Source organism: Alligator mississippiensis, chromosome 13 (genome assembly GCF_030867095.1).
Source record: "Alligator mississippiensis isolate rAllMis1 chromosome 13, rAllMis1, whole genome shotgun sequence".
NCBI classification, from domain to species: domain Eukaryota; kingdom Metazoa; phylum Chordata; order Crocodylia; family Alligatoridae; genus Alligator; species Alligator mississippiensis.
This window is the reverse complement of record NC_081836.1, coordinates 47,306,389-47,319,472: the sequence shown is the minus strand read 5'-3', so window position 1 is coordinate 47,319,472 and position 13,084 is coordinate 47,306,389. Positions and strand designations below refer to the sequence as shown.

The 13,084-nt window shown below is 42.6% G+C and overlaps 1 protein-coding gene across 1 annotated transcript in view; it reads right to left on the bottom strand.

The window, feature by feature from the left end:
* Positions 1-13,084, bottom strand: part of LMTK2 (lemur tyrosine kinase 2) — a 73,179-nt gene that overhangs the window by 22,450 nt on the left and 37,645 nt on the right. Inside the window, exon 7 of the mRNA XM_019494770.2 lies at positions 2,827-2,960. Coding sequence (XP_019350315.2) covers positions 2,827-2,960 — 134 coding nt within the window. The remainder of the gene's footprint in view (positions 1-2,826; positions 2,961-13,084) is intronic.

Genomic DNA, 13,084 nt, shown 5'->3' with positions numbered 1-13,084 from the left:
AGTGCATATAGAAATAGCATGAACATTTCAAAACTGACTGAGATGTACTGGAAAATGTTGTGGGAAAAGTTCAAACAGAGTATACCTAAATTAGCCTATCCTCTAAGAGTATCACCTCAAACTGTTAAATTAATCTTACTGCCCCCTTACCAAAACTTTGTCCAAAAACCTACCATAATGAATAAAGATATTTATAAATGTTAAATACTTAATTTTCATTTGTGATCAAAACCCCAAATAAAGAGGTGAGAGACAATAAGCACTTACTTATAACTGCAGTTCATTTACAACTGCTTTTTCTCCCTCCTGAAGCCAGGCAACTTTGAATTTAGCATTCCCTGGCCCATACTTGTGTTAAAGTTTTTCCTTGTATTCAAAAGAATCAATGGAGAGGGTTAATGCCCATCCCAATACTTTTGTATCAAAATATTGCTACTTATTAGGGTAAAGTTGTTTTAAGTTCTCTCTCCCTCTCAAAAAGTCATGATCAAAACTTTGCGAGTAGATTTTGGTATAAAGTGCTCTATTTTGAAGCAAAGAAATGTAAATCTGATGGACTTGTTGAAGGTCATAAGGAGAAAGTATTTAAGACAAGCCTTATGTTTTGTAGACTGTATGGCCACATCCAGATGAGCGCAGACATTTGGTTCCCTGGGGACAAGCAGCAGCCGTGGTGCACCTTGTTCTGCAACTACTTGTCCCCAGGGAACGCTTGTGCCACACACACTGGCACTGTGTTGGCCCCTGCAGCCTTACTTGGGGGCCTCCTGGGGCTGCAGCAGCGGTGATCCTGATGGGCAGAGCCTGGCTGGCAGCTGCAGCACAGCACCTGGCTGACCCAGCTCTACTTTTCAGTGGCACATGCTGCCTGTGTGAGAGCTGCTCTGGGTTTTTTTCCCCCACCCCTAGATATCCAGGGATCAAAAAAAAAAAAGCCGCTGGAACAAAAACCCAGAGCAGCACACGCATGGGCAACACAGAGAACAACTTGCTGTGCAGTATGTAGTGCTGCAGATGCGTTTCCGGCACCACATACTGCACAGCTGCGCTTATCTGGATGCACTCTATACATCCATGCAGCAAATCAACAGTTAGCATGCAACTATGCAGTATCTTTGAAAGTATGAATGAACTTACAAATCCTCTATGACTCACTAATTCAGACACATAGTTACAGCAAAAAAATCCAATATGAAATGACCTCTCGTTTTGGAATACATGTTTAGCGTATTTCTTTAGCAGTTGATACCCAACAATTTATGCAAGCTGTGTAATTCAATAACCCCTATCTCTCAGCATGTAGAAAAAGATGAGGTAAGCACAGTAACAGATTTACATTCACAGCTGTCTTTACACAGAAAAAATAGTTTCTATTTTCCAAATTTGTTTTTAAGACTCATTTAAAGTTAAAGTTAATATATAGCATTTGCAATGTACTAAAATACTACCGCCTCAAATTCAGTGAACTGGTCCAAAGATTTTCAAGTAATATGTTAAATTAGAAACCTTGAAACTAGGGAACAGGAAGTCCCAGGCTTCCAGCCAGCAAAGGTTGGGAATGGCATGTTACGTTAGCTACAGAAGCTTAGACAAGGCTTCAAGGCTGCCACGTTAGCCATTTCAGAATGTAAGACTGCACGATAAATACAGAAATCTGGTTACCGAGATGTTCCCTTACAATGAGTTTAATCATACATGGATGATTTTTTTCCCCAGTTTGACTCCACTGCTATTCCATTTTCAAACTTGCCCAAGGTAGCTCATTTCAGCCAGCAAGAAAATAAATTAAAATCTAGTTTTTATTATAAAAATTAGACTGCTTCACACATTTTTGTAACCCTACCTATTCAACTTTGATTATGCAAGTATACAGGTGAAGAAAATGTTATGAAAATGCTGATGTCTAGTCAACAGAACTTTCTCTCCATCCTTACAATAAAAAACCCTAAAGAGAAACACCTCTGATGCAAATCAATCACCCTGTAATGCAACATTGGCCTCTTTCTTCCATTTTAGTAACAAAGTTAAATTGGCTGTTAAACTGAAGTTCAGTTTCTAAGTTTTTAGAGCTCCCATGAAGTACAGAACTTACAGGTAAGCTTTGCACTTTTTAAAAACAGAGACTGTAAAAAGTGACAGCAAGATGAAAGATACCAGAAGTTAAAGATAACTTCTCACAGATAAAACAGTGACACCCACAGGCATTCTCTAACATTTTCACTAACACCTGAGATTTGAGGGTATGTAATGCAATCTGACAGTATATGAACTGGATGTTTTAGACTTAAGCTTTACAGACAACACTATTTACATACATGCCAAATCTTTTAAGAAAGAAAATTCATGACAAATTGTTCTAAACGTCTTGCTCAGGACAATCAACATAAGCAACTCTGGTTCCCTTAAGTGGAGAAAAAGCACTTTGCCAGAAACACCTACTGTTGCTCATACTTCCTGAAAGAAGGTCACCACAGCAATGTACCTGAGTTCTGTCAGGTAGAGGAAGAAAGTTAAGAGCACTGCGAAATCAGTTTCCTTGACAGTAGTTTTCATAATGACATCTTCCAAAGGCTGGCACAGACTGCCACTCAGGCAGTGGGCTATGTGCTTATGTTTAGGTTTGCAACATTTATCAGGCATATTTAAATGTTACAATTTAATTACCAGCTCTATGAATATAAATCCATTCTTCTTATGGAAGAAAATACCTAATTAATTGAAAATTATGCCTTTTAAAAAGCTCTTTTACTTGGATACACATTGCTTTAAAGAAAAGTCTACATGTGACTGCAGAATAATAAAGGTAATCTTATTGGGAAAGCATACCTATGCACAAAATTATGTTTATGCATTATGGCAAGTCCAGCAGCAATTTCACACGCCATTCTCTGTAGCAGCATTATTTGTGACTCTCCCTTGATATGCTCCTGCTCATTGCAGAGATAAGTTTTTAGGTCACCCTGTAAAATAAGTTGAAAACACTTATCAACTGCCTTACATGCTGTTTATACTTAACATATATTTAGTGAAGAAGCAACTAAACGCATTACTTCTCATCAGTCAACAAGGTTATTATTAGTAGCTATAAATAAGTTTGTACTTAATACAGAGGCTCCTCATCAAGTTTCCAGTCTCCATAAGGATTCTTATAGGAGGCATCTAAGACATACAAGTACAGTACCTTCCTTTTAAAGTTATTTCATCAAGTCATATGATATTTAGCACTCTAGATCTTTTTCATATATATATGTAACTAGTGTACAGCAAGAGATGTTTAAGATATAGCCTGTGGGCCAGATCCAGCCTACCGAGCTGGTAATAGAGGAGAGGTGACAGCATTAATTTGGCTATGAGAACCCCATGAGGTGGGTCTGGAGCACAGAGAAGTATCATCTGGCTGGTGGGGCAAGAAATTTGTTCTCAGGGAAAGCAGTAGCTGCTGTGGCTCCAGAAGCTGAGGCAATCACTGCTACTGGTGTCATATTTCTGGGCCCAACGCAGCTTAGAAAGCCAGATGATACAGTTGTGTATTTCAGATGAATTCCTCAAACTGGTCCATGGGACTCATCTAATCCATGAAGTTAAATGAGTTTGATATCCCTACTGTCAACAATAATACTGAAAAAAAAAAAAAAGAAGAAAGGAACTTAACGGACTTTTTTTTTTTTTGGCAGAGATTGATCCATTTGAAGCCACAGTAGGACAACTCTCCAAATGAACTGTGTTCAGACAAATGGAGTAAGGATCTTGGACATAGGGGAAAGAAAGTCTCTCAAAGTATTCAGATGACCAGCTCTATAGATATCATGGGAACGTCTTATAATCTACCAACTCAATATGAGAATTCAAGCACCAAATCATGGCAACATGTGAATGGAACCAAGCAACACAGAGTACCATTTATTCAGAGAATTAATGAATCCATTAAACAATTTTTTATCCTGACAAAGACAATTCTGATCAGAAAAATCTGCTAAAAGAACTCTTTTTACATTTGGGAAAACAGCTTATAATAACTGAATGTTTGAGAACATTAACCCAAACTAGACATCAAAAACATCCAGAAAAAGCAGGAATACAATAACTAGATCTATTAATAAAGGTCATTACAATTCTTCATTTACTGTTAGACCAGGTGTTCTCAAACTTTGTGATACCATGACCCCGAGTGCTGGATGACGGTGGCAGGGGATGGGAAGCTCTCACAGCAGCCATCACCGCCATCCACCACTCAGCGTCACTGCCACGCATCACTTCCCCGCGCCACCGCAAGTGCCCCCTGGGAAGTTTGTGGCCCCCTTTTAAGTTGCTCGTGATCCACCCGCAGTTTAAGAACCCCTGTGTTAGACAATTCCCTACTGTGACCAAGGCAGATGTTACACTTAAAATGCAGTTAACTAGTTAATCTCATCTTAAATAGTAAGCCAGCCATACGTTCACGCAATTAACGGCAAGATAATTTTGTGACATATTTCCCATTTTATTCCACAAAATGTGAAATAATAATTTTGTGCCTTTTTTCCATTGTGTCTGAAGTTTAACATGTGGCAGGGTCCTCACCGTGCAGCCTGACACTGGCTGCATGGAGGGGGAGGGGGGCGCCTCGGACTAATCACAGTGCACTCCTGAGGCTGGGACCCACAATCAGGACCATCAGCTGCAGCCCCAGGACTTCACTGGAGTCTTGAACCCATTACTCCAGTGTGATCATGGGGCAGGCAGAGACTGACAATCGACTGACTGTTGGTCCCAGCCCCAGAACTGCACCACTTCTCCAGGCATCCAGATTTCTACTTGCTGGCGCAGAGGGAGCCCAACACCATGATCCTGGGTTCCCCCTGCACTGGCAAGTAGTAATGGCATGATGGGTGGAATCTGATCCCTGAACCCAAAACTTTATCCCACCATGCACAAAAGGCACAGATTGTTGGGACTGGGGAACAGATCACATAGTGCCATGCAATGAATGTGTGCCAGAGGCCCAAGGTTCTCAGTGTTACAAAGACTGCTGCACTAAATTAAGGTTCAGTTCAATAGGTAACAAGCACAAGGATGATTACTCATGAGAATGGGTATTAATATTGCCCACCGTTACAAATGAGACCCTGTGCCAGTTAGGTTTAGCTTTGCCAAAATAACCTTTGTGCTGAAATTTTACATACCACATATCTGGTGGGCTGGAGACTGAAAGGGAAGCAAAAAAGACATAGCGTGGGCAAGAAAAAGTGGAATTGTAGAATAAAGAATGGGTCCAGGACAAGCAGCAAGAACTGAACTAGTCCAGAAGGGACTGCTTCAAACTTGAAGGGGAAAGGCATGAGTGCTTGTTAAAGTGCACACACCTTTACAAACTAACAGAACCCCAAGATTTCTAAGTTTCAACAAACATCTTATGTCAGCAAGTATCTGGGACAACTCTTGGAAATCATCTCATTCTTTCTAGGACTGGTACATAGAAGTTGACAATCTACAAGTGATGTCATATACTCTACTAGCTCAAGTGGTAGAGGTCTGAATGGTGAATTTTAAGGTTGCAAAGCTGATATACCTATGGGTGGCTACAGATGTTCAGGGACCTGTGCCAACTCATGGTGCTTTACACAAAGTGCCATGAGTTAAAGCCCACCCGCCACAATAGATGTTCATTTGTTGGGTTGGGAGGCTAAAGCCTGCTGCCACTGGCCCTAATCAACAGACAGGGATGATCCAGCAGCCGAACCGCCCCTCTCCCCTACTCCATGCTTCCTCCCCAGCTCTAGGGCTGTCAGTGAAAGAGAGAGAGGGAAGGGGAAGAAGCAGCCAGCCCAGAGGTGTGGAAAAATTATTATACAATTATGTATTGCACTGTAATGCATATTTACCATAAATTAAGGCAACCTTACCTGTGGTATTTCCTGACTTTTGACTGCTTGATTCTAACTTTAATATACTGGTTATGAATAATGGCTGCACAAAAAACAAATCAAATGTTTGTAGAAAACCAACGGATAGGAAAATTCAGGGATGAACCCTCACAGAACTCTTCCTGAATAAAATGCTAAGTTTTCCTTTACCTTACTTCCCATTTTTTACTTAACGTGATGTTTTGTGATTCGATATAAAAAAAATTACATGTACATAATTACATGAAATGTTTAAGGCATGATAACTTAAACAAACGCAAGTCAACTAAGAGAGAAACAAATATGCTACAAAGATGTTTTAGTGTATGTTGAAGGGGAGGATGAAGAAGAACTCACAGGCACATTTCGTCATTAACTCATACATTTTGGGACACCCAGGAAAATTAATCCAAATTAACTTTTAAAGAAGATTAATTAAGTCACATGAAAAACCTCATGTGGACACTCATTCAAAGATAAATTCATTTCAGTTAACTTCATTTACTTTAAGCAAATTTAAAGCAAATTAAAGACACTAATAGTGAATGAGGGAATCTTTACACATGCTCTAGGGTCAAGGGGGGAAGGCACTTTAATTATAGCAGTTTTCAGGAGCTGCTCTAATTGAAGTGCCCACAGTGTCTCATGTATTTAGCCTCCCAGACTTCAAAATGGCAGTGGGGGCGCTTTATCTAAAGCCTATTCGATGAGCTTTAGTTACAGTGCCCCCACTGCCATTTTGAAGTCCAGGAATGCTGAATGTACATGATGCTGAGCCTGCTGAAGCATGCTCCAGCAGACTCTATTAAGTCAAGTCTGCTCCAGTGTGCACTAATAAGCACACATCAGAGCAGGCATTGGGCATGTGTATAGGTACCTTGAGTGCCCACAGATTTAATGCAGTTTAACTAATCCATTTTCAATTCAAAACATAAATTAACTGTCCAGAGTGTTCCCATGTAACTACGCCCTAATTACTGCTGGTGCGAATTCCCTCTAATTCCAGTGACGGCCCATTCATTTTGTTATGCCCTCAAAATGCTAGACTGCACCCACCATTCTCCTGATCTACAGGCAGAATGGGCTGTACCCCCTGCCAAATACCAAACTTCAATTATCAAATACCCTCTGTTTCTTCCCCATCAGAAGGATATATTTTACCGCTATTCAAACAGGACTTCCAAAGTATAATATGAATCTCCTTTTTGGCAGGTTACAATACTAACACAGTAAGAATTTTAGCATCCAATTGAACCGTAATACCTACACTGCAAGATGATATTTTGCAGTTCAATTGCAAGCAGAAAATTTTTTTTTTTTTAAATAAAAAGCATGAAGTTATACCACAACTGTTAATTAATCCAGAGACTTGTTTGACAGTTATTTTAGAAACAGATCACAAACATCTCGCAGGGAAAGGAATTAAATACAAGTAAGCTTTTGTTTACAATTGTAGAGTTGCAAAGATTGTGACCAAGTTTAAAAAAATAAAAATAAACAACAACAAAAAGTCTGTTTTCCCTTGACTACATTATTTCACTAACTTTGGTCTCTACTGCCTTCAAGCCATGGTATATGAATCACTAGGCTAAGCACAGAGTCACTGATCCATTTTGACTTGTGTTATAGGCAAATGGAAACGCATACAAATTCCTTAAGCCTAACATCCCAGGAGGTAGCTCTACCCTACTCCTCCTAACCATCCTATAGCTGGTCTCCAAAGTAGTAGGTAAGGATCAGAGTGCGGGTCTATACAAAGAAATGCACTTGGACAACGTGTTACTCGTTAGTAAGCATCCCCTTTCCTATATGATTTTACCTCTGCAGACCCATAAGACTAGAAACTACTTAAGGAAATTGATGATGCAAAACAAACTCCATACAGCAGTACTAGAGGTTTCAGATCACTGCTGCATCTGCAGCTTCTATTACTTGACTGAAAGGGGCCGTTAAAAGCAAGGAAACAGCTACTTTTTAGCATGGCTTGATGCAGTACCATCCATTTAGGCCATCTGAGCCATATTAGCATGATCTTTACATTTTTCTCAAAAGACAACAACAAGTAACTTAAGACTTTTCTAAATAACCAAGTTTTGCTTATGTAACAGCAAAGGAAATTCACGGTGTGCTACATTTCCTCAGGATCACTGTGAAAATCAGGTGCTTTCATATCTTCTGCACCTTCCTCTGCTTTTGCTTTAAGAGGTGGAAAAGTTCTGAGATTAAGGAATCCCAAACTGATTCAGAAGATCAAGAGAAGAGATTAAGATCTCCAGAAACACCATGCAACACTAAGTTTCTTCTAGCTTATTTCACCAGCAAGATTCAGAGCAGGGTACACACCAAAAGAAAATACCAAAAGTTAAACCTCTCCCCAGGAAGCCTTATACCACATCTATAGACCTGTTGACCATGGGAGCCAACATCCTCTCTTGTAAGAGTTTTCACAGAAAGACAAAAGTTGGGTTTTGTTTTTGCTTGCAGTTAGAGAGCAGTCCAAGTTCTAGCAGGCATCAACTCATAGAATTTGTTTGGCAGTTTTGAAAAGGATTCAGATAAACTACCCCTTTAGTAGACAATAACAAAGAAAGGACAAGAGTGCAGTTATGTCTCAGAAATCACAGCAGCTAAAGAATATGCCCATTTCAAACTAACTGGAGATAAACAGTCTGTCTACAAAAAAATATCAAAAGGAAGAGAGCAGGAAGAAGACATCTCTTAGATCAGTTTGTACCAGGACCCATTTGTAAACGTCAGTGGCCAGTCCCAACCCAGCGCCCCTCACTCCTGACCCACTACCCCCAGGCCCTAGCCCTACAGGGTGTGGGGCTGGGGGGACCCCAAGCACCCCCTCGCAGGCCAGAACTCTGCCAGCCTGCAAGGCAAAAGCCCCAGTTTCCCACATTTTTCTCCCTTAAAGGAGAATCCATCTTTAAAGTTTGTTCATAACCCTTTCATATATTCTTGTGATCCACAGGTTGAGAATCACTGTCTTAGATGATTAGAGAAAACAAAGAGGCATGAACGCATTGCTGGAATGAATGCATACTAATTGCCTGATACTGTTCAAAAATGGTTCTTTGGCCATGGGCTTAAGCACACGACTTACAGTGGATTCTAGGAGAAACACTGAGCGAGCGAGCGAGCACGTGTGATTTAACAGAGTAATATTTTTAACAAGTACTCCTCTAAGATTGTGAAAGAGCGGAGAAGAGGTATCTGAAAGGAAGTGTGTACTTGCTTGTTATTTATCAAAGCGTAACAAATGAGGTAGAAATAGCAAACTAACTTACAGATCAACAAAAGCCATACTTATTTAACAAAGCTTGCTTTAAATAATTGTGTTATTAAAAAAAAGCCCAGCGTCTGCAAGTTAAAACACGCTATCCAAATCTACTTTTACAACTGTAATCTAAATCTTGTCATTTGATTATATTGATGTAAAACAATTAGAAATCATGTTGCTCCTACTGATGTTAAATGATATATTAGGGTCTTATTACAATCTCTCCTGTCATGTTTTCAATTGGTAGTATTTGAAATGCAATATTTTCACCCAGCAGTAAAATTGAAGTTTAAGAACATTGAGGTTTTTTTCCTACTGCTTATATTCAATTTTCTTTTAATTACATTTGATATTGTCAGGCTATCTGGATATGAGGGTAGGAGAAAGAGAACAGAAGCAAAAAAGATAGAGGAGAGAGATTTATTTTGCCAGGGAAATATATAGTTGCTAACATTAAGTTTCATAAAAATATCCAAGTGAAAAGTAGGCTCTGTTATAAAACTCATTTTCAAATTATACAACTGATTAGCTACAGAAACATGTCTAAAAAGCACTGAGAACGCAATTACCTAACTGACTCTAGATGGCAGTAAGTACTAGAGTAGCAGTCTATGAGTCTATCCTCTATGAAACTGTTCTCATTCAAATGTGCCTGCAATGCATGAAGTGTTCCAATAGCCAAATTTAAAATATATGCGATAAGCCTCATCCGTAATAAACAAGTCAGTTACAGATATTATACATACAAAACAATCTTTTTTTTACTAGGTCCTTTTTACAGAATTTTAAAATATATTAGTTCTAGTTTGTCTAAACCAGGGATAGGCAACGTTTTTTGGCCGGAGTGCCGAAAAACACCACAATGCCTACCTCAGAAGGTGCCGGAGTGCCGGCGCGGCAGAAAAACAAAATGAGGACAAGGGGTACATGGCAAGATGCCCTGCTTGTGCCTCTTGCCCCCCACCCAAAGCCCCTGCCCCCCAGCCCTACTGCCCCTGCCCCACAGCTTGGGCTCTGTGGCTGCCAGCAGCTACGCTAGCGCTGGGTAGCTGCTGGAGCCCGGGCTGCTCCCAGGAGGGCTTGCAGCATTCCAGTTAACTGCTGGGAGCAGCCCGGGATCCCAGCTGGCAGCAGCTCCCCAGAGCCGGGGCCGGCTGCAGCCGGGAGGCTCCAAACAGCTGCACTGGGCTCCAGCATCAGCTCCGCACCAGTGCATGCAAGCACGCCTCGGAGCGGGTGGCGGGGCCAGGGCTTGAGGCAGCGCAGCCCCCATCTCTCCCCCACTCCTGGCACAAACATTTGCACCAGGCTCATCACCTCCGTGCCAGGAGTGGGGGAGAGACCGGGGCCGTGCTGCCTCATGCTCCTCCCCCACCGCCTGCTCCGAGGCATGCCTGCATGCACTGGTGCAGAGCTGATGCCGGAGCCCGGCGCAACTGTTTGGAGCCTCTCAGCTGCAGCTGGCCCTAGCTCTGGGGAGCTGCCGCCAGCCAGGATCCCGGGCTGCTCCCAGAAGTTAACTGGGATACTGCAAACCCTGCTGGGAGCAGCCCGGGCTCCGTCGCTGGCAGCAGCTACCCAGAGCTGGGGCTGGCCACAGCGTGCCAAGCAAAATGGCCTCGCATGCCATGCTCAGCACCCATGCCAGGGGTTGCCGACCCCTGGTCTAAACTAATTGCAGCAATTTGTCAAGGTAAAATTTAATATGAAAAAAAAACAAATTCTCTTTATGCCCTCCATCACTGTTTATGTGACTATGGTGTTCTTTTGTTTTGGGGGTTTGTTTTTTTTTTACATTTAAGACATTCCCAACTTGTGATTTTGTCATTCTGGGGTCACACATACATACTTCATTTATTAACTAATCAAGCATTAAAAAATTGCAATTTTTCTCCTATCAGTTTACAGTAAATTCTATAACAACAAAGAATTTCAATTTCAGTGAGTGCTTCTATTTCACACTGCTGCAACAATAGTGGAGTCTGCTGACAGTCTGAGAAACAGATCTCAGCATTTATCTACGTTAAAAGGGGCAGGGGAACGACAAAAAAACAATCCTCACCTATTTTGAAACTCTACCAACAATAATCATTGTAGCTGCGTACAGGTATTTATTTCTAGCCATGACATTTTCCCCGTTCCCTTGGTCCTTGCATCATCCCGAGACTGCAGTGATCCTAGGCTGGGAAAGGTGTGGGGAATAACCACTGTTCCTGTCCTGTTACTGGAGGGACTGGAGCAGGAAGGTAAAGCCCATTCTCGCCTGTCACATCAGGAACAAACAGTTGGTTGCTCCTCCCCCTCCCTCCACTCTCAGTCTACAGGTGGGGTGGGCAAAATAAGGCCTGCGGGCTAGATCCAGCCCACCAGGCCATTCTAACCAGCCCCCCAGGGCTTCTCCAAAAAATTAAAAATAAAAATATTACCAACCTGTGGCTGCTTCTCTGAAAGCTGGTGGGAGGCACAAGCTTTCAGAGGTCACATACCATTGGACAAGGCGGGCTCCATGCCTCCACCTCAGTAGGGCTTCTGGCACTCCAGCTAGGAGCCCTAAGTGGAAGCACGGAGTGCGATGGCATGTGACTGGACAGCTGGTGAGTGGGGGCAGTGCTGGGAGCCCCACATGGAGGCATGGAGCCAACCCAAACCAGCCCAGTGGCGCGCACTCCAGGCTGCAGTGCTGGGAGCCCCATGTGCTGCCACAGAGCCAACCTGGCTAGCCTGACATTGCATGGCTCACAGGAGGAGTGCTGGGAGCCACAAATGGCAGCATGAAGCCTGCCCAGCCTGATGACGCGTGGACCAGGAGCCACGTGCCATCGGGCCAGACAGACTGGCTCCGTGCCACCACGTGGGGCTCTTGGCACTGCAGCTGGGAGCATGTGCTGCTAGGACAGGCTGGCTTTGTGCCTCTGTGTGGGGCTCCTGGCACTGCACTGGAGTGCTGGAAGCCCCACACAGAAGCATGGAGCTAGCCTGGCTTGGTCCAATGATATGTGGCTCCCACCTGCAGTGCCACAAGCCCCACATGCTGGCACAGATCCAGCCCAGTCTGGTCCAAAGGCACACACCAACAGGCAGGGACAGCTCCGCACTGCCATGTGCAACTCCCAGGACTCAGCCAGAGTTGCATGCCACAGGGGGTAGGTTCTGCCTGCTCCAGGCCATGAGCACCCTGAGGGCCCACCGCCTGTTGCTGCATGTGCCATGGTGGGGAAGTGGGCATGTGTCAGGGTCACCCACACCCACCCACAATGGTTTTAGACTCATCTTAAAAGAGTTAGTGGAGAGGACAGAACTTTATGGGATAACCCAGAGATGCTTCCAAGGCAGAAGAACTCATCCCCTGAGTGTACCCTGAAAGACACTGTACCCAAGAGTGTAAATCCCAGCCAATTTAGGTGTAGAACTGCACTGAAAGGCAGCTCTCTGTAGTTTCAGACATAACTCCAGTATGACTCATGAGAAGTCCCTAGCCATTAGCAATTTTTCTTACAATACCTTATAATTACAAATGGTGCAAAGTAGTTGAACAATCACACATTTGTCTGTTGTAATTCTGCATGACTACTACAGGTGTTCTTTTTTAAAGAACAAATCCTCATGACAATTTTATGCGAGTCTGTGGAAAGCTATTAAGTCATATATTGCTTACTTGATGTTCTCTCTCTCCTCTGCCACACCCCCACATCAAGCCTTTAGACATAATACATTAAGAACTTGTCCATTACTTCTCCTCAATGGAAGAAATTGCTTTAGTTTCCATAGAAATGTTGTTTGCAACTGGGATGGAGTATGATCCTCAGACTATTAATGTATGGCCTGCCATATGAAACAGTTTGAGAAACCCATATTAAAGACAGTTTTTAGGATGAATGAGCCTATTGGCTAGACCAAAGTTTCTGAAGTTGTCTTA